The 22,766-nt window shown below is 48.1% G+C and overlaps 1 protein-coding gene across 2 annotated transcripts in view; it reads right to left on the bottom strand.

Annotated features, from left to right (window-relative positions):
* Nucleotides 1–19,351, bottom strand: part of ninl (ninein like) — a 51,863-nt gene extending 32,512 nt beyond the window's left edge. Inside the window, exons 1-8 of one of the 2 annotated variants that reach the window (XM_033025805.1) lie at nucleotides 19,167–19,351; nucleotides 12,753–12,952; nucleotides 11,568–11,664; nucleotides 9,420–9,616; nucleotides 9,193–9,259; nucleotides 3,185–3,369; nucleotides 1,849–1,971; nucleotides 373–513 (exon numbers count right to left, since the gene is read on the bottom strand). In XM_033025805.1, coding sequence (XP_032881696.1) covers nucleotides 373–513; nucleotides 1,849–1,971; nucleotides 3,185–3,369; nucleotides 9,193–9,259; nucleotides 9,420–9,616; nucleotides 11,568–11,664; nucleotides 12,753–12,935 — 993 coding nt within the window. In that variant the 5' untranslated portion in view covers nucleotides 12,936–12,952; nucleotides 19,167–19,351. The remainder of the gene's footprint in view (nucleotides 1–372; nucleotides 514–1,848; nucleotides 1,972–3,184; nucleotides 3,370–9,192; nucleotides 9,260–9,419; nucleotides 9,617–11,567; nucleotides 11,665–12,752; nucleotides 12,953–19,166) is intronic. The other variant, XM_033025807.1, reaches the window with a different exon arrangement.
* Nucleotides 19,352–22,766: the final 3,415 nt, after the last annotated feature.

Here is a 22,766-nt window from a genome sequence, read left to right as displayed (position 1 = left end):
AGAAAAAGAGAGAGAGAAAGAGAGAGAGAAAGAGAGAGAAAAGAGCGATAGAAACGAGATAAAAAGAGAACAAAAGATATCTATGCTACCCTCTCCCCCCTCTCCATCTCGAATCCTCACCTACCGCCTCTCGCCCTCTCCCTCTTGCGCTCCCCCTACCCCTCTCCGACTCTCGCTCTCGCCTCCCTCTTGCTCTCCCCTCCTTCTCCTTCTCCTCTCCGCTCTCTCCTCTCCTCTCCCTCTCCCTCTCTCCCCTCGCCTTCTCCTCCCTTCTGCGCCTCTCGCTCTCTCTCCCGTCTCCTTTCCCTCTCTGCCCTTCGTCTCGAGCGACCCAAGAGAACACGGGACAGGTCAGTACGAGTGGGGTCTCACCTGTAGTATCTCACGACTGTTTTTAATTCCATCCCTCTGCCACATGTTGATGATTTGTTCAGGTGATGCGTAGCCAGAGCCATCGTCCAGCGGTGAGAACAGCTGGGACCAGCTGGATGCCAGGGCCGGGGTAGCTGCCAGCTGGGTAAAAGACTCTGTGAATTCCCCCGATCTATTCCCATGATCCATGTCCCTCCAGTCCATACAAATCCATGTGTCTATCTAAAAGCCTCTGAAATGCCACTATCGTATCTACCTCCACCACCCACAGCAGCATGTTCCAGGTCCCCACCACCACCCCCTCTCTCTCTCGCTCTCTCTCTCTCTCTCTCTCTCTCTCATAGGCACCACGGTGGAGAGAGTGGAGAGCATAAAGTTCCTCGGAGTGCAAATTACAGACAGTCTCACCTGGTCCAGGAACAACACTGGGACTGTCAAACGGGCCCATCAGCGACTGCACTTCCTGAGGAAACTCAAACAGGCCTCACTCCCTACCAACATCCTCAGGACTTTTTACAGGGGCACGGTGGAGTCTGTACTCACGTACTGCATGAACACGTGGTACTCCAACTGTAACTGCTCAGACAGGAAGGCTCTGCAGAGGGTAGTGAGGGGAGCAGAGAGGATCATTGGCGTCTCCCTACCCTCGGTACAAGAACTGTTCCAGAGCCGCTGTCTGAAAAAAGCTCTGAGAATAGCTAAGGACAAACTGCACCCCCTCCACACACACCTGGATCTCCTGCCATCAGGCAAGAGATACCGTAGCATCAAAGCCCGGACTACCAGACTGCTAAACAGCTTCCTGCCACAGGCTGTGAGGCTGCTAAACAGTCACCCCACCTGATTCTGCTGCTTTGCACTGACAATTTAATAACTCTGGCACTGGCCACTCAAATCAGCTGCCCTGGACATTTTAATAACTGTTTTTACTGTATTTTAATGTTGCTGTTTTACCTGCTTTTAACTATTTATACCGTTTCATCAGGGACTGGATTATTTTTACTGTTATTATGTGTGAAATGTTTAAGTTTTATGTGCGATGCTCTGGTATTCCCTGGGAAACGTCTTCTCATTTTGCACTGTGCAACTGTTGCTTTGCAAGATGACAATAAAGGTTGATTTGATTTGATTTGATTTAGAACGGAACAGTACAACACAGGGACAGGCGCCTCAGCCCACAATGTCTGCACTGAACATGATGCCAAGATAAACTAATAAGTTTAACTAACTAAGATAAACTGATCTCCTCTGCCTGCACGTGATCCATATCCCTGCCAATCTAAAAGCCTCTGGATGAGGAATTTTGCCATGAATTTACCTGCTTGTGTGTTATGTCTAAATATCTGGACAGTGAAAGTAAACGTGCCTTTATGGCAATAGGAATCTAGGTGTTTTGTCCAAGGAAAGGTGTGGGGGAAGATGGGGAAGGGGTTAAATGTTGTCGCTGAGAAAAGCGTACATTGGTGTCAGGCCTACCTGCCGTCGATTCATGGGGGTAGAAGCGAGGGGTCCGTGTCGCAGCAAGCCCAGAAGGAATTCCCTGTGACTCACTCTCTCATCGCCATCTTTGTCCAGCTTCCTGAACAGACTGTCAACTTCCTGTGGACCAAATCACAAGAACTTCAAAATGCGTGGTGCGGCAGCGGGTAGAGCCGCTGGCTCACAGTGCCAGACACCCGGGTTCGATGCTGACCTCGGGTGCTCTGTGTGGAGTTTGCTCATTCTCCCCGTGACCGTGTGGGTTTTCTCCGGGTGCTCCGGATTCCTCCCACATTCCAATACATGCAGGTTTGTAGGTTAATTGGCCCCTAATGTGTGGAGAGTGGATGAGAAAGTGGGATAACATGGAACTAGTGTGAACGGGTGATCGTCGGTCAGTATGGGCTCAGTAGGCTGTTTCCATGATGTATCTCTAAACTAAACATGGAAAGTACATGGCATCAAAAATCTTATCACCAAACCAAAGTTTGCAGCATTTGACCAGATTATGAATTGCATCGCCCCCAATTTGTTAATGGCTAGTGTTGAGTTCAGTTTTGGTCACCTTGCTATAGGAAGGATGTCGTTAAGCTGGAAAGACTGCAGAGAAGATTTAGGGAGAAGTTGGGCAGGCTAAGACTTTATTCCTTGGAACGCAGGAGGCCAAGGGGTGATCTTATAGAGGTGTATAAATTATGAGGTGAATGGAGAGGGTGAATGCACAGTCTTTTACCCAGTGTAGTGGAATTGAAAACCAGTGGGCATAGATTTAGGGGGAAAGATTTAATAGGAATCCTCGGGGCAACTTTTTCACACAGAGGATGGTGGGTATAAGGAACAAGGTGCAAGAGGAGGTAGTTGAGGCAGGGACTATCACAACATTGAAAAGGCACAAAGATACCAACATGAGAGTACCTCAGGTCTAGGACCAGCAGGTCACAGCGTGTTGAGGGGAGCTGCTGCCGAATCCGGCCCTGCTCATCCCCAGAGACCTGAGGAGCCACCGGCGACGACGGACACAGGGCCGCACAGTCGGTGGGGACGAGGAGAGGAGGTGGGGACGAGGAGAGGAGGTGGGGACGAGGAGAGGAGGTGGGGACGAGGAGAGGTGATCAGACCTCGACGCCGGGAACCAACATGAGGGACAAACATGACTCTAATGAATACTTTAGTAACTTTGTCGGCCAGAAACCCGGCGACTGTACTGGGCAATTTGTGTATTGTTTGCAAAAATCAAAGACATTCACTGTCCCCGAGTACATGTGACAATAAAGTATTGTTGGATCATTGAGTTCAGAACACCACACACACACACACACACACACACACACACCTGGTCACTGAGGTACGTCAGACCAATGTTATTGCAGACCGTCACCAGTTCTTCTCGATGGAGATAGCCACTCTGGGCCACACCCAGCTCCTCCCACAGGGCCTGCACGTGGCCCTCAGTGGCCTCGGCCCCAGGGTCCGGCCATCGGCAGCCAAAGCCACCGGGACGGCCACTGCCCAGCTGACCTAGAGGAGAAGGTTCAACAGAAACACACCTCAGTGTTTACAATTCTCACCAGCCATGGGATCAGTGGTGCCCGAGAACAACACATTCATTTCATTTACTTAGTTATTTAGCGATGAAGGGTGGCACGGTGGCGCAGCGGTAGATTTGCAGCCTTACAGCACCAGAGACCTGGGTTTGATCCTGACTACAGGTGCTGTCTGTACAGAGCATGTACGTTCTCCCTGTGACCACGTGGGTTTCTTCCGGGTGCTCCAATTTCCTCCTACACTCAAAAGACGTGCAGATTTGCAGGCTAATTGGCTTGGTAAAATTGTAAAATCTCCCTAGTGTGTATGGGATAGTGTTAGTGTATAGGTGATTGATGGTCGGTGCAAACTCAGTGGGCCAAAGGGCCCATATTCACGCTGTATCTCTAAACTAACCTACACTGAGATACAGCATGCAAACAGGCCCTTTGGCCCACCAAGTCCATGCTACCCATTCACAGTAGATCTATGTTATCCTATTTTCTCATCCACTCATTGAATACTAGGATCAATTTTCAGAGGCCAATTAACCTATAACCCCAGATACATTTGGGATGTGGGAGGAAACCGGAGCACCGGAAGGAAACCCACATGGTCTCAGGGAGAATTTGCAAACTCCATGAGGATTTGGTGCTTTGGCCTTTGTCTGGAAGTTTCCATTATAGGCAAGGTTAGCGGGGAGAATATTTGAATAGTTAAACGCAGAGAGAAGCCACATCTACATGTGTTCAAGAAGGAACTGCAGATGCTGGAAGATCGAAGGTACACAAAAATGCTGGAGAAACTCAGTGGGTGCAGCAGCATCTATGGAGCAAAGGAAATAGGTGACGTTTCGGGCCGAAACCCTTCTTCAGACCACATCTACATGGTTGTTTCAGAAGCTTGTTGGATTTCACTGCCCCATCAATGGCAAGGCTATTCTTTATCGATCAACCTTGCAAACTGGAACCCACATGCCTATATGTTCCTTGGAGATAAGGATTAACACAACCAAATATTTTACTGCATTTTGTTCTGTGATGCAGTCTTTTTGAATTTCAGTAAATGTAAAGTAGGTCTAAACAAAAAAACATCTTTAACCTCTTGATCCACAGTTTTCAGAGATTTACACTGACTTACCTGGGCTTGAGTTGGAGGGAAACATAGAAACATAGAAAATAGGTGCAGGAGTAGGCCATTCGGCCCTACGAGCCTGCACCACCATTCAATATGATCGTGGCTGATCATCCAACTCAGTATCCGGTACCTGCCTTCTCTCCATACCCCCTGATCCCTTTAGCCACAAGGGCCACATCTAACTCCCTCTTAAATATAGCCAATGAACTGGCCTCAACTACCTTCTGTGGCAGAGAATTCCAGAGATTCACCACTCTGTGTGAAAAATATCTTTCTCATCTCGGTTAAGGGAGAAGTTGGATAGGCTGGGACTTTCTTTGGAGCTTAGGAGGCTTTATTGAGGTGTACAAGATCATGAGGGGCATGGATAAAGTGAACGCTCGCAGTCTTTGTCCCAGGGTACAGGATTCTAAAACTAGACTACACTATCATGGTCCAACCTCTCTCTGCAGCTAATACCCCCTAAATCAGGCAACAGTTCTGGTAAGGTACACAAAAATGCTGCAGAAACTCAGCGGGTGCAGCAGCATCTATGGAGCAAAGGAAATAGGTAACGTTTCGGGCCGAAACCCTTCTTCTGGTAAACCTCCTCTGCACCCTTTCCAAAGCATCCACGTCCTTGTAATGGGGTGACCAGAACTGCATGCAATACTCCAAATTCAGCCTAAACAAAGTCCTATAAAACCATGACTTCCTGACAACTCAATGCCCCAGTCTACGAACGTAAGCATCTCTTATGTCTTCTTTACCACTCTATCTACTTGTGGTACCAATTTTTCAGAGAGTTATGGCTTTGGTCCCCAAGATCCCTCTGTACATCAATGTCTTTACGAATCATGCCATTGTCTATCTTCCCCTTGCATTTGACCTCCCAAAGTGTAGCTTGTTTACTGGGCATGGATCTGCATGTTATTGCATTAAAGCTGCAGCAAGTAAGAATTGATTTCTCTAATGTCAAGTAACCCTTTGCATCCCCCTCTCTCCATACCTCCCCCACCCAAGTCATACCAGGTTCAAGGTCGTCTTGTTGCGACTCATTGTCCCTATCATTTTCACCTGGGCCACAACTAACAATGGCCTGTTTTCTTTACCATTGTTAGTTTTTCACAAATATTTCAGACATTTGAGCTATATCTCTCTACATCACCGTCTATGTCTCTCGTTTCCCTTTCCCCAACTCTCAATCTGAAGAAGGGTCTCGACCCAACACGCACCTATTCCTTTTCTCCAGAGATGTTGTCTGACCCGCTGAGTTACTCCAGCTTTTTGTGTCTATCTTAAGAATGTAATTTTTCTGTAGTTGGGAGACAACATTTCCCCCTCTCACCTTAACGTTCTGCCCTGTAGTCTTTGACATTTCCACCCTGGGGAAAAGGTTCTGAATGACTACGCTACCTAGCAGAGTTACAGAGAAGAATAAATTAAAGGCAAGTGACGCACCCATCAGCTCTTCATACAGTCGCTGCCAGCAGAGACCCTTTCCATGGCCGGGAGAGTTTCACACCGACAGGCAGTACTGTACCGGACTGAGTCGCAGACAGCATGGATTAATTTGTAACACGTGCTTACTTGTAATCCGCATTAGAAGTTTAAGTTGCAGAAAATTTGGGAACCCCAGGAAAAATGAAATTTTAATTTGCTTCATAAAGAGTAACCTAGAAGCTCTAATGATAACCACAACTTTGTAAAAACTCTATTTAAAAAGTCACAAATCTCCCGTGGGTACATGGAAAACACAACATTGTCATTTGGAACCTAATGCAGACCAAGTCTTCGTTAAATTCTTTAATCTCATTATGTGGCTAAGGGAGGCTGTTCCCATTTAAACTTTAGACTTCAAGATACATCGCCGAAACAGGCCCTTCGGCCCACCGGGTGCGTGCCGACCAGCGACCAACCTGCACACCAGCACGATCCTACACACCAGGGACAATTTACAATAATACCAAAGCCAATTAACCTACAAACCTGTATGTCTGGAGTGTGGGAGTAAACCGGAGCACCCAGAGAAAACCCACGCGGTCACAGGGAGAGTGTACAATCTACATACAGACAGCATCCATAGTCAGGATCAAACCCAGGTCTCTGGCTCCACCTTTCCTTGATCATTGTTGCTGGCTTTGATTTGTCCTGTGGCATACCTTTCATTCATTTGATCTATGTACTTTTCATATCCCTTGTTTCCCTCTGTCAGTCCGAAGAAGGGTCTTGACCCGAAACGTCATCTATTCCTTTTGTCCAGTGATGCTGCCTGATCTGCTGAGTTACACCAGCTTTTTGTGTCTATGTTCGTAAACCAGCTTCTGCAGTTCGTTCCGGCACAGAATAACCGTTTGACAGGGGGAGGGGGCATGCCAAAATGGCCTTTTTATTTTTACATATCCCCATTGCTCCCCCTTGATTTTATAAGTCTCTATAAGATCACCCCCCACTTCACTCACCCTACCCCCAAACAGCCTTCTTTACTCTGTCCATTGCCTCAGTGCTACACCAGCCTTACTGCTACACCAAGGGTCCGCGTCTGGGGAGGGTGTGGAACAAGAAGAGGAGACTCAGCCAGACCTGAGCCAAGGGGCAGTCAGCGAGCAAGAACATAATGGAAGGTATGCATTTATTGAGGCATAAATTGTGATCTTTGGGGCTCTTTTCCATGTGAGAATCCAGAGCAAACACAAAGTGCTGGAGGAACTCAGTGGGTCAGGCAGCATCTGTGCAGGGAATGGACAGACGATGTTTTGGTTCAGATTGGCCAGACCTGAAACTTTGCTGGAGATGCTGCCTGACCCACTGAGTTCCTCCACAATCGTGTGTTCTGCTCAAGATTCCAGCATCTGCAGTTCCTCGTGTGTCCAGACTACACATTCTCCACCTCTAACTCAAGATCTCCTGGCAACACCTTTACGAATCTTGTAGAATCAATGAACTGCAGATGCTGATTTACAGAAAAAGACACAAGGTGCTGGAGTAAAGGGCCTGTCCCACTTGGGCGACATTTTCAGCGACAGCCTGAAAAGAGGCTGTCGTGTCGTGACGCGGCGTGACACGTGGTGATGCGTGTAGTGACGCGCAGGTGATGCGTGGTGTCTCCCTGTCGCCCCTGGATTTTGGAATGTTCAAAATCCAGGGGCAACATCTGGGTGTCTTGTCATGTCGTGCGCACTGTCACACGCTGACGTATGCTGGCCTGCGGGTGATGCCTGGTTAGGGTTAGGGACCACAGATGGGCTGTAAAATATTCTTCCTTCAATGCATGGATTTTAAACATTAATATATTAAAATTAATACAATAAAATATGTCTGAGTCGTTCAGTTTTATTTACAGATGTATTGGTTTGCTTCCAGATCCAAATCACCGTCTCTAACTTTTCACAGGGATGGATTCAGTCAGTGTAGACGGAACTCCCCTTTCCCCTCCACCCCCCTGTACCCCCCCTCCCGCCCCATCCCTCCTTCTCCACTCCCCCTACCCTTCTCCCCTCCCCGCCCTTCTTCCCTTCCCCCCTCTTCCTCCCTTCTCCCCGCTCCACTCATCTCCCCCTGCTCCACTCCCCCCTCCCCTCACATCCCCTTCTCCCTCCCTCCCTTCTCCCATTCTCCAACCTCCCCCCCCCCCCCCCCCCCCACTTTCCTCGACGCCCTCCATTTGTGGACCCAGCCTGCGGCAGCTGAATCCCACTAATAGTACTGCACACTATCCCACACTCGCTAGGGACAATTTATACTAATACCAAGCATATCAACCTAGAGTTAGGGTTAGGGCTTGGGTTAGGGTTTCCTCCCACACTCCAAAGGCACACAGGTTTGTATAAATTGTCCCTAGAGTGTGTGGGATAGTGTGCGGGGGATCGCTGGTCACAGGCTGGGTCCACAAATGGGGGGCGTCGGGGAAAGTGGGGGGGGGTTGGAGAATGAGAGAAGGGGGAGGGGGGAGAAGGGGAGAAGGGGATGTGAGGGGAGGGGGGGAGTGGAGAAGGGGGAGAAGAGTGGAGCGGGGCGGAGGGAGGGAGAGGGGAGAAGGGTGATGGGGTGGAGAAGGAGGGATGGGGACTGGAGGGATGAAGAGGGGGATGGAGGGGAGAGGGGAGTTCAGTCTACACTCACTGAATTCATCCCTGTGAAAAGTTAGAGACGGTGATTTGGATCTGGAAGCGGACCAATACATCTGTAAATAAACTGAACGACTCAGACATCTTTTATTTTGCACAATTGATTTTATTGTATTAATTTTAATATATTAATGTTTAAAATCCATGCATTGAAGGAAAAATATTTTACAACCCATCTGTGGTCCCTAACCCTAACCCTAACCGGGCGTCACCGGCAGGAGAGCATACGTCAGCGTGTGTGTTGTACAACTTCACGGTTTTACGGGCGTCAGTCACTGACGCTCGCCACCGAAATATATTGCAAAGTGGGACAGGCCCTTAACTCTGAGGGTCAGGCAACTTCTCTGGAGAACGTGGACCAAAACGTCACTTATCCATGTTCTCCAGAAATGCTGTCTGACCCGCTGAGTAACTCCTGCACTTTGTGTCATCCTTTTTTTCTTGTTAATCGAGAGAGCATTCAGAAAAAATTCAACACATCCTTCCCAGAGTGTGGTGACCAGAACTGCATAAAATAACCCAAGAGTAGTCCAACACAGTTATTTTTATTAACTATTGTCTTAAAACTATTTACCCAGTGCTTCGAAGGTCTCCAGAGGGGATTCTTGATGGAGATCGAGTTCTTCATCAGACTTGAGGCTCTGTAACAGAAAGAGGCCACAATAAGTTCACAGCTGGCAAAACCAGCAGGAATGCCACCCCCACCCCCACGCCAACTCTGGCCAAGGATGTGCATGCTTTCCCACTGAGGACAGAAGACAACAGAACAGAAGTGATGGCCGACCAGCGAACCAGACCCACCTCGACACTTTCCAGAGACGTTGAGAGCCTCAGTGGACCCCCCTTGGCAATCTGCGCGGTGGGCTCGGTCTGCAGGTGAAACGGCTCCTCCAGATCTCCACTCGCCTCGGCCTCCGAGTCAGGGGGCTCTGGCACAGAGCGCCGGCCGTATCGCTTCCCTCCCCTGACCAACCTTGGCTCAACCTCCTCCGGAATCGCTGAAAGGCACAAGCGTTTAATGGTTACATGTAGCTGCAACAGTGCAATGACATGCGAAAGTACACAAGCCATAGGAGCATCATTGGGTCATTCAGTCAAAGGCAACAAGGATTGGAGGTTATTTTTTGTCCACTACATAACCTGTGCGTTAATTGTTGACGGCAGAGTTTGTATGCACCATCCCAAAACGGAAGGGATGTAGGAATCAGAAAGTAAGTAAGTTTATTGACCAAGTATTCACATACAAGGAATTTGCCTTGGTGCTCCGCCCACAAGTAACAACATTACATACAGTGACAGTTACGAATGACTCAGAAAACACTAAACATTAATAATAATAAAACATTAATGATAAAACACCATTGATCAAGCATGTGAACCAACAAAATACCAGATCAAAGGGAGGCTACAGATTTTTGGCTATTGAGTAGAGCAACTACTCGTGGATAAAAACTGTTTTTATGTCTGGCTGTGGCAGCTTTGACAATCTGGAGTCGCCTTCCAGAGGGAAGTGATTCAAAGAGTTTGTGGCCAGGTTGAGAGGGGTCAGAGATGATCTTGCCCGCTCGCTTCCTGGCCCTTGCAGTGTACAGTTCATCAATGGAGGGAAGGTTGCAGTCAATAACCTTCTCTGCTGATCGGACGATTCGCTGCAGCCTCCAGGTGTCGTGCTTGATGGCTGAGCCAAACCAGACCATGATGGAGAAGGTGAGAACAGACTCTACGATGGCCGTGGAGAATTGGACCATCATTGCCTGTGGCAGATTGTGCTTCCTCAGCTGCCGCAGGAAGTACATCCTCTGTTGTGCCTTTTTGACTGTGGAGTCGATGATAGCCCCCCACTTAAGGTCCTTGGAGATGATGGTTCCCAGGAACTTAAAAGACTCCACAGATGTGACTGTGATGTTGTTGATGGTGAGTGGGGTGAGGGGAGGGGGAGCTCTCCTAAAGTCTACAATCAATTCCACTGTCTTAAGAGCATTGAGCTCTAGGTTGTTGCGATGGCACCAGGACTCCAGCTGTGACACTTCCTGTCTGTAGGCAGATTCCTCCCCATCCTGGATCAGTCCAATCAGGGTTGTGTCGTCCGCAAACTTGAGAAGCTTGACAGAGGTGTCTGTGGAGGTGCAGTCGTTGGTGTAGAGAGAGTAGAGGAGAGGAGAGAGTACGCAGCCTTGCGGTGCTCCTATGCTGAGCGTTTGCGGGTCCGAGTTGTGCTTTCCCAGCCTCACATGCTGCTTCCTGTCTGTCAGGAAGCTGGTGATCCACCGACAGAGGGGTTCAGGCACAGTCAACACAAGACAATGATTTTAGATTCTCCTGTTTGAACTCGAGATGGAGCCGGTGGTTCATATCATCAAGTCCCTTATAATTGCTATGACAATAATTACAAGAGCATTTCCATGCCTAAGGTGAAATAAAATCAACCTCGGAAAAGCAACCAACAAAATCAAAGACTTGTCTCACCACGGTCATTCGTTCTTCTCCCGGCTCAGACTCAGGAACAGCTTCTTCCCCTCTGTTATCAGGCTTCTGAACGCCCCTTCCATAAGCTAGGGTCCTGTCCGATTCACCTCTACCCCATTGCCGTCATTGCCTTTGGAACTGATGCGCTACAATGCTGAGAACTATATTCTGTCCTCTGTCTGTACTTTCCCATTTGCTCTACCTATTGTACTTGAGTTTGTACTGATTGCATCTATGTACGGTATATATGGTCTAGATTAGAAGATAGACACAAAATACTGAAGTAACTCAGCAGGTCAGGCAGCATCTCTGGAGAAAAAGGAATAGGTGACGTGTTGGGTCGAGACCCTTCTTCCTATTTGGATAGCATACAAAACAAAGCTTTTCACTGTACCTCAGTACATGTGACGATAATAAGTATAAACCTAACTATATTGTTACCTTGAGGATTAATAAAAATGCTGCGCTGAAAGGAGTATTTACCTGGCTTGAAATAACTGCTGTCATCTTCGGAAGTACTGAGATCGATGCCGGCAGATAAAACACCAACAAAACCTTCTTTAAACTCCTCAAAATTCACCTGTAGGTTTCAACAGCATCAGTTACTTTACAGGGAGAACAATCAATGCATGAAATTAGTTGTGGCCATTTCTTCCCTTCTCCCGACCGCACAATCTGGAATTCCCAACCAAACCCTATTCCGCTCTCCACACCCAGCCCTCCTGCCTCCCCATGTCCCTCCCGGCACCGTCCAAACGCCCTCCCCACACCCCTTCACCTTCCCCATGCCCCACACCCCTTCACTTTCCCCATGCCCCTCCCCCCTCCCCTCGCCCATTGCTCCCATCCCCCTCCCCATGCCCATTTCCCCTTTCCCACCTCCCCACCCCCTCATCTGCTTGACAATTGCAAACACCGCATTATGTTTGGTGGCTCCATGAACCAAGTGACATTTTGCTTCATTGATCGGTTCTACATTAAACAACAACTTCTTCCCCTCCACTCTGACGCTTCTGAGTGGTCCTTCCATAAGCTAGGGTCTTGTCCGATTCACCTCTACCCCATTGCGGACATTGGACTTTGCCTCTGGAACTGATGTTCTACAATGCTGAGAACTATATTCTGTCCTCTGCATCTTACTCTTTACTCTACCTATTGTACTTGACGTGATTGTATTTATGAAGAGTGTTATCTGATCTGTGTGGATAGCATTGCAAAACAACGTTCTTCAATGTACCTCAGTACACGTGACAATAAAGCTAAACCCAGATTAATAGTTCAGTGGTTTATTTATTATCACCTGTACTAAGGTACAGTGCATTACTTTTTTTGCATACAGATCAACAAAACTATCACCTACTTGTCGCACAATCCCCCGACGAGTACAGAATGTACAGAACAGCCCAATGAGTCCATGTACAAGAGTCGGCATCTTGGCACCATTTTACAGTCCCCGCTACAGTGGGCCATAAAGGCCCGTTGCAGCCGTCACCTTCAGTCTGGTCGTCCCGTGAGCCATCGCCCCTCTCCGCGCACAGCTCTCTTCAGCCCTTATTCCCCGGGGGCTCCACCCATAATCACAACACAATGAGGGGGAGTGGTAGTCGGGTTTTGCACAAAGCCACAGAGCACACAGATTCCACGGGTTTGCACATGGCTGGGACCTACCCTGGTGTGGGGGCTGCTGCCCAGGAGGGTCTGCAGCAGCACAGGGAGCTGGGTGTCCAGGTGTAGTCTCTGGCACAGGTCCGTCAGCCCGTCACGATCCAGGTATCCCAACCCTGTGCTGTCACACTGGCCAAACACCTGCCTCAGCTGACACACGTACTCCTTCTGTTCTGCGTCATCCATCCCATAGCCCCGGCCAGCTGGTAAAGAGCAGAAACAAGTGAAAACGCCAATTACAGAAATAAAACCAAACACAGTGGCGCAGCGGTGGTGTTGCTGCCTCACAGCACCAGCGACCCAAGTTCGGTCTTGACTACGAGTGCTGTCTGTACGGAGTTTGAACCTTCTCCCTGTTACAGCGTGGGTTTATTCCAGGTGCTCCGCTATCCTCCCACACTAGAAAGACGTACAAGTTTGTAAGCTAATTGGCTTCGGTAAAATTGTAAATTGTCCCTTGTGTGTGTAGGATAGTGTTAGTGTGCAAGGATCGCTGGTCAGCATGGACTCAGTGGGCCGAAGGGCCTAGATCCGCATTGTATCTCTAAATTAAACTAATCTAATGAGATCGCTAATTCAATACACTGTACTTTAAAAAAAGACACACATTGCTGGAGTAACTCAGCGGGCCAAGCATCATCTCTGGAGCACGTGGATAGGTGATGTTTTGGGTCAGGATAGCACGCAATAAAAAAGCTTTTCACTGCACTTCAGTGCATGTGGCAATAAACTAAACTAAACAATTTTAAAACAGATTAACAGCGAACATAGAATTCAGAGAACAAAGAGGGCAAGCAAAATGAGGTTATCAGAAAAGGAAATTCTTTGGAACATCTTGCTACATTCTGAACAAATTGGGGGATTTAAACGTCATCCCAGTTGACAATTTTTCGAGAACCAAGAGTGTTTAATTGTCACATGTACCGACAACAGAACAATGAAATTCTCTCTTACTGCAGCTTTACATGGTCGTCAATGCAATAACACAGACATAAATATTAATAATCAGCAATAAATTAATATCCACAACAGTAACCATATTCATGCAAAACTGAAGTCCATAGCACAACTGTGTCCGTAGTGGACACAGTCCATCGTAGATCATAATTGCTGAGGTTAGTGTTGTGCAGTGTTCAAGATGGTTGCTGGGAAGAAGCTGTTCTTGAGCCTGGACGTCATGGTTTTCAGGCTCCTGTACCTTCTTCCTGATTGTAGCAGCGAGATGAGAGCGTGGCCAGGGTGTTGTCGGTCTTGATGATGCTGTCTGACTTTTTCAGGCAGTGTCTCATGCCTCCTTTGGTTTCAATTTTAGTTTAGAGATACAGCATGGAAACAGGTCCTTCAGACCATTGAGTCCACACCGACCATCGATCACCCGTTCAGGCTCGTTCTGTTATTCCACTTTCTCATCCACCCATCTACACAGTAGAGGCAATTTACAGAGACCAATTAACCTACAAACCTGCAACTCTTTGGAATGTGGGAGGAAACCGGAGCACCCGGAGGAAACCCACGTGATTACAGGGTGAATGTGCAAACTCCACACAGACAGCACCTGAGATCAGCATTGAACCCGGGTCACCTGCGCTGTGGGACAGCTGCTCTACCCGCTGCGGACCCTGTAGATCTGTTCGATGGTGGGGAGAAGTTAAACCAAGATCCATTCAGCATGTTCTGATGGAAGATAGCAGCCATTGGCAGAAAGCAACCTCCCACAAACAGCAACGTGAGAAGTATCATTTGTCGATGTAGGCCGCCTGACCTGCTATTTGCAACAGTTTTAGTCCTCATTCCAATGGCAGCAAAACTGTTCAAGATATCCAGATATTTTCTCCGACTCCATGAAACACACTAACCCTCGATAATGTAACAGTGTAGTTTCTTTTCTGAAGATCAGAGTGTTTTGTAACGTTCTATATATTTGGAGCGGGTGAACCAAACACTTACATCAGCATCCACTGTCACGTCAGCGCAGAAATTGTTCTCACAGCCAGAACAGTGTTCAGCGCAAAGTGCAGCACCTTTCCTGATCTCAGGAGGTACAAAGACCAGCCTTTGACGTCAGTATTGCAGTTTTAAAAATTGCAGCCACCAATTTGCACACAGCTCCCACAAACAGCAATGTGGCTCTACCAGCGACATTGAACGAGGAAAAAATAATGGACCTGGACATTGGAAAATAACTCACTCCTGCAATTCAACAAGGAGGGATCTTTAATGTTTGCCCAAGGAGTCAACTTTGGCTTAAGTATCTTACATAATGGTGCCATTATCTTCCACGAAACGTTATTCCCTTTATCCTGCATCTGTACACTGTGGACGGCTTGATTGTGATCATGTACACTCTTTTTTCTGACTGCATAGCACGCAACAGAAACGTTTTTCACTGTACGTCATTACACGTGGCAATAAACTGAACTTAAGCTGGAGATTCCAGGGATGATTTATGAGGATGTTGCCAGGACTCAAGGACCCGAGCTATAGGGAGAGGTTGAGCAGCCGAGGACTTTATTCCGTGGAGCACAGAAGGCTGAGGGGTAATCTTATAGTGGCGTATAAGATCATGAGGGGAATAAATAGGGTGATCGCACAGTCCTTTACCCAGGGGGAAATCCTATATCCCTCTAAACCTTTCCTATCCATGCACCTGGCCAAATGTCTTTTAAATGTTGTTCTAGTACCTGCTCCGACAACCTCCTCGGGCAGCTTGTTCCAGATACCTACCACCCTCTAGATGAAAATGTTGCCTCTCAGGTTCCTATTAAATCTTCCTACTCTCACCTCAAACCTATGTCCTCAGGTTCTTGATTCTGTAAAAGACTTTGTGCATTCACTCTATCTGTGTCCCTCATGGTTTTATGCACCTCTATAAGATCACCCTTCAGCCTCCTGTGCTTCACGGAATAAAGTCCCAGCCTGCCCAACCGTTTCCTGTTGCTTAGGCCTTCGAGTCCTGGCAACATCCTCGTAAATCTTCTCTGCATTCTTTCCAGCTTACCAACGTCCTTCTGACAGCAGGGTGACTAAAACTGAACACAATACTCCAAATGCAGCCTCACTAACATCCCGTACAACTGTAACGTGATGTCCCAGATTCTATACTCAATTTCCCATTATATTTGGAGACGCAAAGAACTGCAGATGCTCAAAGTGCTGGAGGAACTCAGGGAGTCAGGCATATCTGTGAAGGGAAGGGACAGGTAATCTTTCGTGTCAGGACTGAAAAAGGGTCCTGACCTGAAACGTCACCTGTCCATTCCCTCCACAGATGCTGCCTGACCCACTGGGTTGCTCCAGCATTTTGTGTTCTGTTTCCTGACACACTTCTTGTCTGGCGTTTTATTTTCTATGAAAGGGACGAGCAGCAACTTGTACATTCCGGGCGAGACACTAAACTATTTCATCACTGAAGGTATAATTGAGATTAGCAAATCAAAGCAACCAGCAAAACAAAATGTGGACATTTCTAAATCTAAATTTAGAGCAAGATACCCTGCATGATTAGTTTAGTTTAATAATATAACATGGAAACAGGCCCTTCGGCCCAATAGCACTATCCGACACACACTTGGGACAATTTACATTTTAACCAAGACAATCAGCCTACAATCCTGTAGGTCTTTGGACTGTGGGAGGAGACCGGAGCACACGGAGAAAACCCACGTGGTCACAGGGAGAACGTTCAAACCATGCAGACAGCACCCATAGTCAGGATCGAAGCCAACCTCCCTTCCATTTACATAATTTACACGCCTCAGCAGGACCACCAGCATAATCAAGGACTAATCTCACACCCTACTCCCCTCTGCCATCAGATGTACAGAAATGTGATAACGCATACTTCCAGATTTAGGGACAGTTTCTTCCCAGCTGTTATCAGGCAATTGAACCAACCAACGAGAGAATGTTCCTGACCTACCATCTATCTCATTACGGGCATTCAAACTATCTTGAATCAGAGTTTACTGGACTTTATCGTGCACTAAACATTATTGTCTTGTGACTGTACACTGTGGAAAGCTTGAATGTAATCATGTATAGTTTTTTCGCTGACTGGATACCATGCAACAAAAAAACGAGGCTTTTTACTGTACATGTGACAATAATAAACAAAGCTATACTAGTTCACAGTGCAACCAATAAAGAAAAAATAAGCAATTGTATTAAATAAACTTTCCGTAATATGTAGATCAGAAATAATCATGATTTTGGGATATTGGTACTCTTTAAAAAAAGTTTTGTTCCTTAGAAGTTAGGTGCGTGAATGTAAACTTTACTCTTTGTAACAAAAGGGTAATTGAGAAATTGGAGAAAGGTAATTAGCTTGAGGTATGTGGGCATGTCAGCACAGATACACCGAGACAGTGACAAAATAAATATCTTGCAATACTTGGTAATGTGGCACTTTATTTAACAGAAAAAGACACAAAGTGCTGGAGTAACTCAACTCAGTCTGAAGAAGGGTCCCTTCCAGAAACATCACCTATCCATGTTCTCCAGAGATGCTGCCTGACCCGCTGAGTTGCTCCAGCATATTGTGTCTTTCAGTAAACCAGCTGAAGTCTACTTTATTTAACAATACGTTGATCACTTACAGATCAACACAAAGTTGCTAAAACCACAAGCACAAACAGTTCTGCAAGTGCATGCGAGCTGATAAGAGTTTTTTTCCCCTAAAGTACAAAACACAAAGTGCTGGAGGAACTCAGCAGATCCGGCAGCATCTGTGGAGGGAATGGACAGATGATCTACTAGCACCTCCAGCATTTGTCAATGGCCTGTCCATTCCCTCCACAGATGCTGCCTGACCCACTCAGTTCCTCCAGCACTTTGTGTTTTGTGCAGGGCTCTGGTGTCTGCAGTTTCTTGTGTCTCATTTATTCCTAACTATCAGTAAGTTTCCCCGTGCCTTGCGATTGCTTGAAAGAACTGCATCATTTATCAAAGATCTTAACTATTTTGGTGGTAGAAAATGTCAATGATTTCTGTAGCAAGAATTTCAAAAATGTAGTAGTTGTACTAACGAGATGGAGTGTCAGACCCACACAGAGAGGCAGCATTAGTTCAGGAGTACATAAGTTCATAAGTCATAAGAGCAGTATAAGGCCATTCAGCCCATCGAGTCTACTCTGCCATTCAATCATAGCTGCTCTAACTTCCCCTCTCAACTCCATTCTCCTGCCTTCTCCCCGTAACCCTGAATACGCGCACTAATCTAGAATATCAAAACCATTACTACCTTCTCATCTCATGTCAATCAGTCCATCACACAGACCAGTCTCACCATTGCAGATGTAGCAATATATACACACACACACATATAGGGGACAACCCTTACCCACCATGAACCTTCTGAATTTTGTAGTCGGCAGGGCAGTACTCTGCATATCGCCAACTTGGACAATTTTACTTTTTTTAAAAAATTTTATCAAGCCAATTAATCAACATACCTGTACGTCTTTGGAGTGTGGGAGGAAACCGAAGATCTCGGAGAAAACCCACGCAGGTCACGGGGAGAACGTACAAACTCCATACAGACAGCACCCGTAGTCGGGATCGAACCCGGGTCTCTGGCGGTGCATTTTGCTGTAAGGCACAACTCTACCGCTGTGCCACCGTGACCGTTAAGCGTAGGGTGTGGGGGGGTGTTAGATCATGGGGTGGGGTGGGGTTAGAATGGGGGGTGGGGGTTGTGAGCTAGGGGTGGTGTGGTGAGAATGCGGGGGGGGAGGGGGGTGAGAGTGGGGGTAGAGAATGGGGGGGTTAGAGTGGAAGGGTTAGAGAGGGGGGGACAGTGAGGGGGTTAGAGAGGGGGGTGAGAGTGAGGGGGTGAGAGTGAGGAGATGAGAGTGAGGGGGTAATGGAGGGGTTGGAGTGGGAGATGACAGTGAGGGGGTTAGAGTGGGGGGTAGAGAATGGAGGGGTTAGAGTGGAAGAGTTAGAGAGGGGCGTGAGAGTGTGAGGGGGTTAGAGTGAGGGGTGAGAGTGGGGGGTGAGAGTGAGGGGGGGGTGGGGGTGAGAGTGAGGGTGGGGGTGAGGGGTGAGAGTGGGGGGTGAGAGTGAGGGGGGTGTGGGGGTGAGAGTGAGGGTGGGGATGAGGGTGAGAGTGGGGGGTGAGAGTGAAGGTGGGGATGAGGGTGAGAGTGGGGGAGTGTGAGTGGGGGGTGAGAGTGGGGGGGTGAGAGTGGGGGGGGGGGGGTGAGAGTGGGGGGGGGGATGAAGGTGAGAGTGAGAGTGAGGGGGTGACACATGGTAACATGAGAGCCGGCGCCAGGGGGTGGGGGGGGAGCGGTTCCCGCGGCGTGGCGTTTCACCATGGGAACGGGCCACAGATCACCCACGGACTGTTCAGCGGCTCCTTTATCGGGAGCGGACAGCGGGCTTTAACATCATCATAACAATACGGATTATAATCACCTCTTTTCCTCCCACTTCACTCGTCAGAACCCGCTCTCTGCTTCATGTCCCCGGTCTGTGTCCCGGTGCGGGTTCCCGCGCTCCGCTGTATCCAGGCAGCGTGTAGCGAGGCGCCGCTTTGTTACAGTGTAGCGACCCGGGCGGCCGACTCTCCCCGCCTCCTGCGAACCTTCTCCTCCCTCCCTCCCCCTCTTACCTTCTCTCTTTCCCTCCCCTGTGAACCCTCCTCTCCTCTCCCGTCGCTCTGATGATCTGTTCTACTGGCGGCAGCGTTGCTCCATCCTACCTGCCCGCCCTCCCTCCCCTGAGGCCACTCCTGTCAGCGCGGAGGAACAGCCTGGGCAAACTTCCTTCACACCTAACGGGTAGAATTATTCGTTTTATTTGTGTTTGGTTTCCATGACCAAGTTTTTTTTAATTGAGACATGGAATCAGGGTCCTGTCTGTAATTATTAATTAGTTAGGTTTAGGTTTATAATTATTGTCACTTGTTCTAAGGTACAGTGAAAAGCGTTGCTATCCAAAACAGATCAGATATTCCATTCCAGCATCTGCAGTTGCTTGCATCTCCGTCTTTTCCATCTGTTATAGTACCTGCCTCAACTACCTCCTCTGGCAGCTCATTCGTTCCCATTAATCCGTGCGGAAAAATTTCCCCTCCGGTTCCTATTAAATCTTTCCCCTCTCACCTTAAACCTATGTCCACTAGTTCTTGATTCCCCTACTCTCTGTAAAATACTCTGTGCAATCACCCTATGTGTTCCCCTTGTAATTTTATACACCACTACAAGATCACCTCATTGTAGAGCATCAATCAGTTCCACAGACTCAGACAGACCAACATCCACAAACCTGTCTATATTGAAGGGACGACGGTGGAGAGAGTGAAAAGCTTCAAATTCCCGGGCGTGCATATTTCTGAAGATCTTTCCTGGACCCAGCACACTGATGCAATTATAAAGATGCCTCTACTTCCTGAGAAAATTGCAGAGATTTGGTATGTCAAAGAGGACTCTATTGAACTTCTACAGGTGTACAGTAGAGATCGTATTGACTAGTTGCATCACGGCCTGGTTCGGCAACTTGAACGTCCAGGAGCGAAGTTGACTTGGGGGCATCGGTTTTGTCTTTGGGACTATTATTGTTTGTTTGTTTTCAATGTATGTACGTGTGTGTGTGTGTTTATACACACACACACACATTGTTTTCTCATTTATTGTTTACAGAGTATAATGTTTACATATTCTGTTGTGCTGCTGCAAGTAAGAATTTCATTGTTCTACCTGTGACATTTCATAATAAAACACTCTTAACTCTCTTGAAGATAGACACAAAATGCTGGAGTAGCTCAGTGGGACAGGCAGCACCTCTGGAGAGGAGGAATTACCCGTTTCGGGTCATAGAGTGATACAGGGCGGAAACAGGCCTTTCGTCCCAACATGCCTACACCAGCCAACATGTCCCAGCTACACTAGTCCCACCTGCCTGCGTTTGGTCCATGCCATATCCCTCCAAACCTGTCCTATCTAAAGGCTCAAAGATCTGTTTATTGTTACATGTACCAATTAAGGTACAGTGAAACTCGAATTACCATACAGCCATACTAATAAAAAGCAACAAGACACACAATTACATTAAAGTTAACATAAACATCCACTACAGCGGATTCCCCACATTCCTCACTGTGATAGAAGGCACTAAAGTCTAAGCTTCTTCCTCTTTATTCTCCCGCGGTCAGGGCAGTCGAACCATCTGCAGTCGGGGCAATCTAAGCTCCCGTAGCCAGCGATCGAAGCCCCCAAGTCAGGGCGGTCAAAGCTCCTGCAGCTTGGAGCTACCATAGTCAGTTCCTAACCAGGGTCCGTGAACTCCACAATGTTAAAGTCCGCAGGCTCCCGCGGTTGAAGCTCCAAGGTCGATCCCCGATAGGGATCGCCAGCTTCACGATGTTAAGTCCGCAGGCTCCCGAGGTCGGGCTCCAGCAAGAGGCCACCATCTCCACGATGTTGCCCACAGTGCAGATAGCGATACGATACGGAAAAAAATTGCATCTCCGTGGAGGTAAGAGATTTAAAAAAGTTTCCCACAACCCCCCGACCCCACATAATACAAGCTAAAGAACACTAACACATACATTTAACACATACTAAAAAACAACAAAGAAAGAAGGGATGAGGCAGACTGTTGGCGAGGCGGCCATTGCGGGCGTCACCCAGTGGCCTGTTGTACCCATCCAACCTCAACTACCTCCTCTGGCAGCTTGTTTGGTACACCTCCCACCCTTTGTGTGAAAAGTTACCCCTCAGGTTCCTATTAAATCTTTTCCCCCTCACCTTAAACCTATGTCTACTGGTCCTCGATTCGTCTACTCTGGGCAAGAGACTGTGCATCTATCCGATCTATTCCTCTCATGATTTTATATACCTCTAGAAGAACACCCCTCATCCTCCTATGCTCCAGGGAATAGAGTCCATGTGTGCAAAATTAGAGCACATGGTATTGGGGGTAGGGTATTGACATGGATAGAGAACTGGTTGGCAGGAAGCAAAGAGTAGGAATTAACGGGTCCTTTTCAGAATGGCAAGCAGTGACTAGTGGGATGCCGCAAGGCCCCCATCCCTCATTCTCTACCCCCCTTTCATATAACTTATAAAAGTCTGATCTTGGATGTTTACTTGTGGGTTTGCTTGCTTGCACTTTTTCTTTCACTCACATCTTGAAAACCCGACGCGGTAACGGTGAAATTTTTACATATTCCGGTAGATTTATCTCATGATTTCAAAAATCCTCTCATCTGAAATTTGATTCAGTATTTCCCGAGTTTTATACTAAAATTGCTCACCGATCTGACATCCCCCCCACCCCGGGCTCTGGATTTAAGCCGTCGAGCACATGATCAAGTCGTGCACCTGGGCTCCTTCAAGTTCGACAGCAAGGCGGCGGCGGTCGTTATCGCAGCGCGGGCGCGGACAAGCGCAGTGGAAAAGTGGCGGGTGGGATTACCCTCACGGAAGTCACGATCGGCGGCCCTCCGCTGCTTTTCACTGTCCTCAGATCGCTCCGGGCCTCGCTCTGGTCCTCGCCGGCCGCAGCCTAGCTCGGGCCGGGCACCTGATGGGGAGGCTTCTGCTCTTCGACTTGGGTAGGTGCTGCCTCTACCCCCTCCCCCTCCCTCTTTACCCCCTCCCGGGGCAGAGAAAGAGAGAAAGAGGGGGGGGGGGGAGAGGGGAGGTGGAGGGAAGGGGGGAGAGGAAGCGGAGGGGGGGGTGGAGAGGGGTGGGAGGAGTCAAACCAGGAGGAGTCAAACGCAAACCAGTCCTCCCCTGTCACGCCACCCCCCCCCCCCTCAATCTCTACCCCTCTCCCTCTCCCTCTCCACCACCCCCCTCTCTAGCCTGCGCAGTTGGGGGTTATGCGTAAGTGGATAGGGTGGGGGATGGGGTAAAAAGAGCGAAATAATAATATTAATATAATATCAAGGGGGGGGGTTAGTGTGTGTGTGTGTGTGACACCAAAGGCCGCCCCCCCCACCTCGCAACCGCACATTGAGGGGACAGAACCCAACGGGTCCCCCTTGGTCTAGTATATATCAACGATTTA

The sequence above is a fragment of the Amblyraja radiata genome, chromosome 8 (assembly GCF_010909765.2).
Source record: "Amblyraja radiata isolate CabotCenter1 chromosome 8, sAmbRad1.1.pri, whole genome shotgun sequence".
Taxonomy (NCBI): Eukaryota; Metazoa; Chordata; class Chondrichthyes; order Rajiformes; family Rajidae; genus Amblyraja; species Amblyraja radiata.
This window is presented reverse-complemented; position numbering and strand designations above follow the sequence as displayed.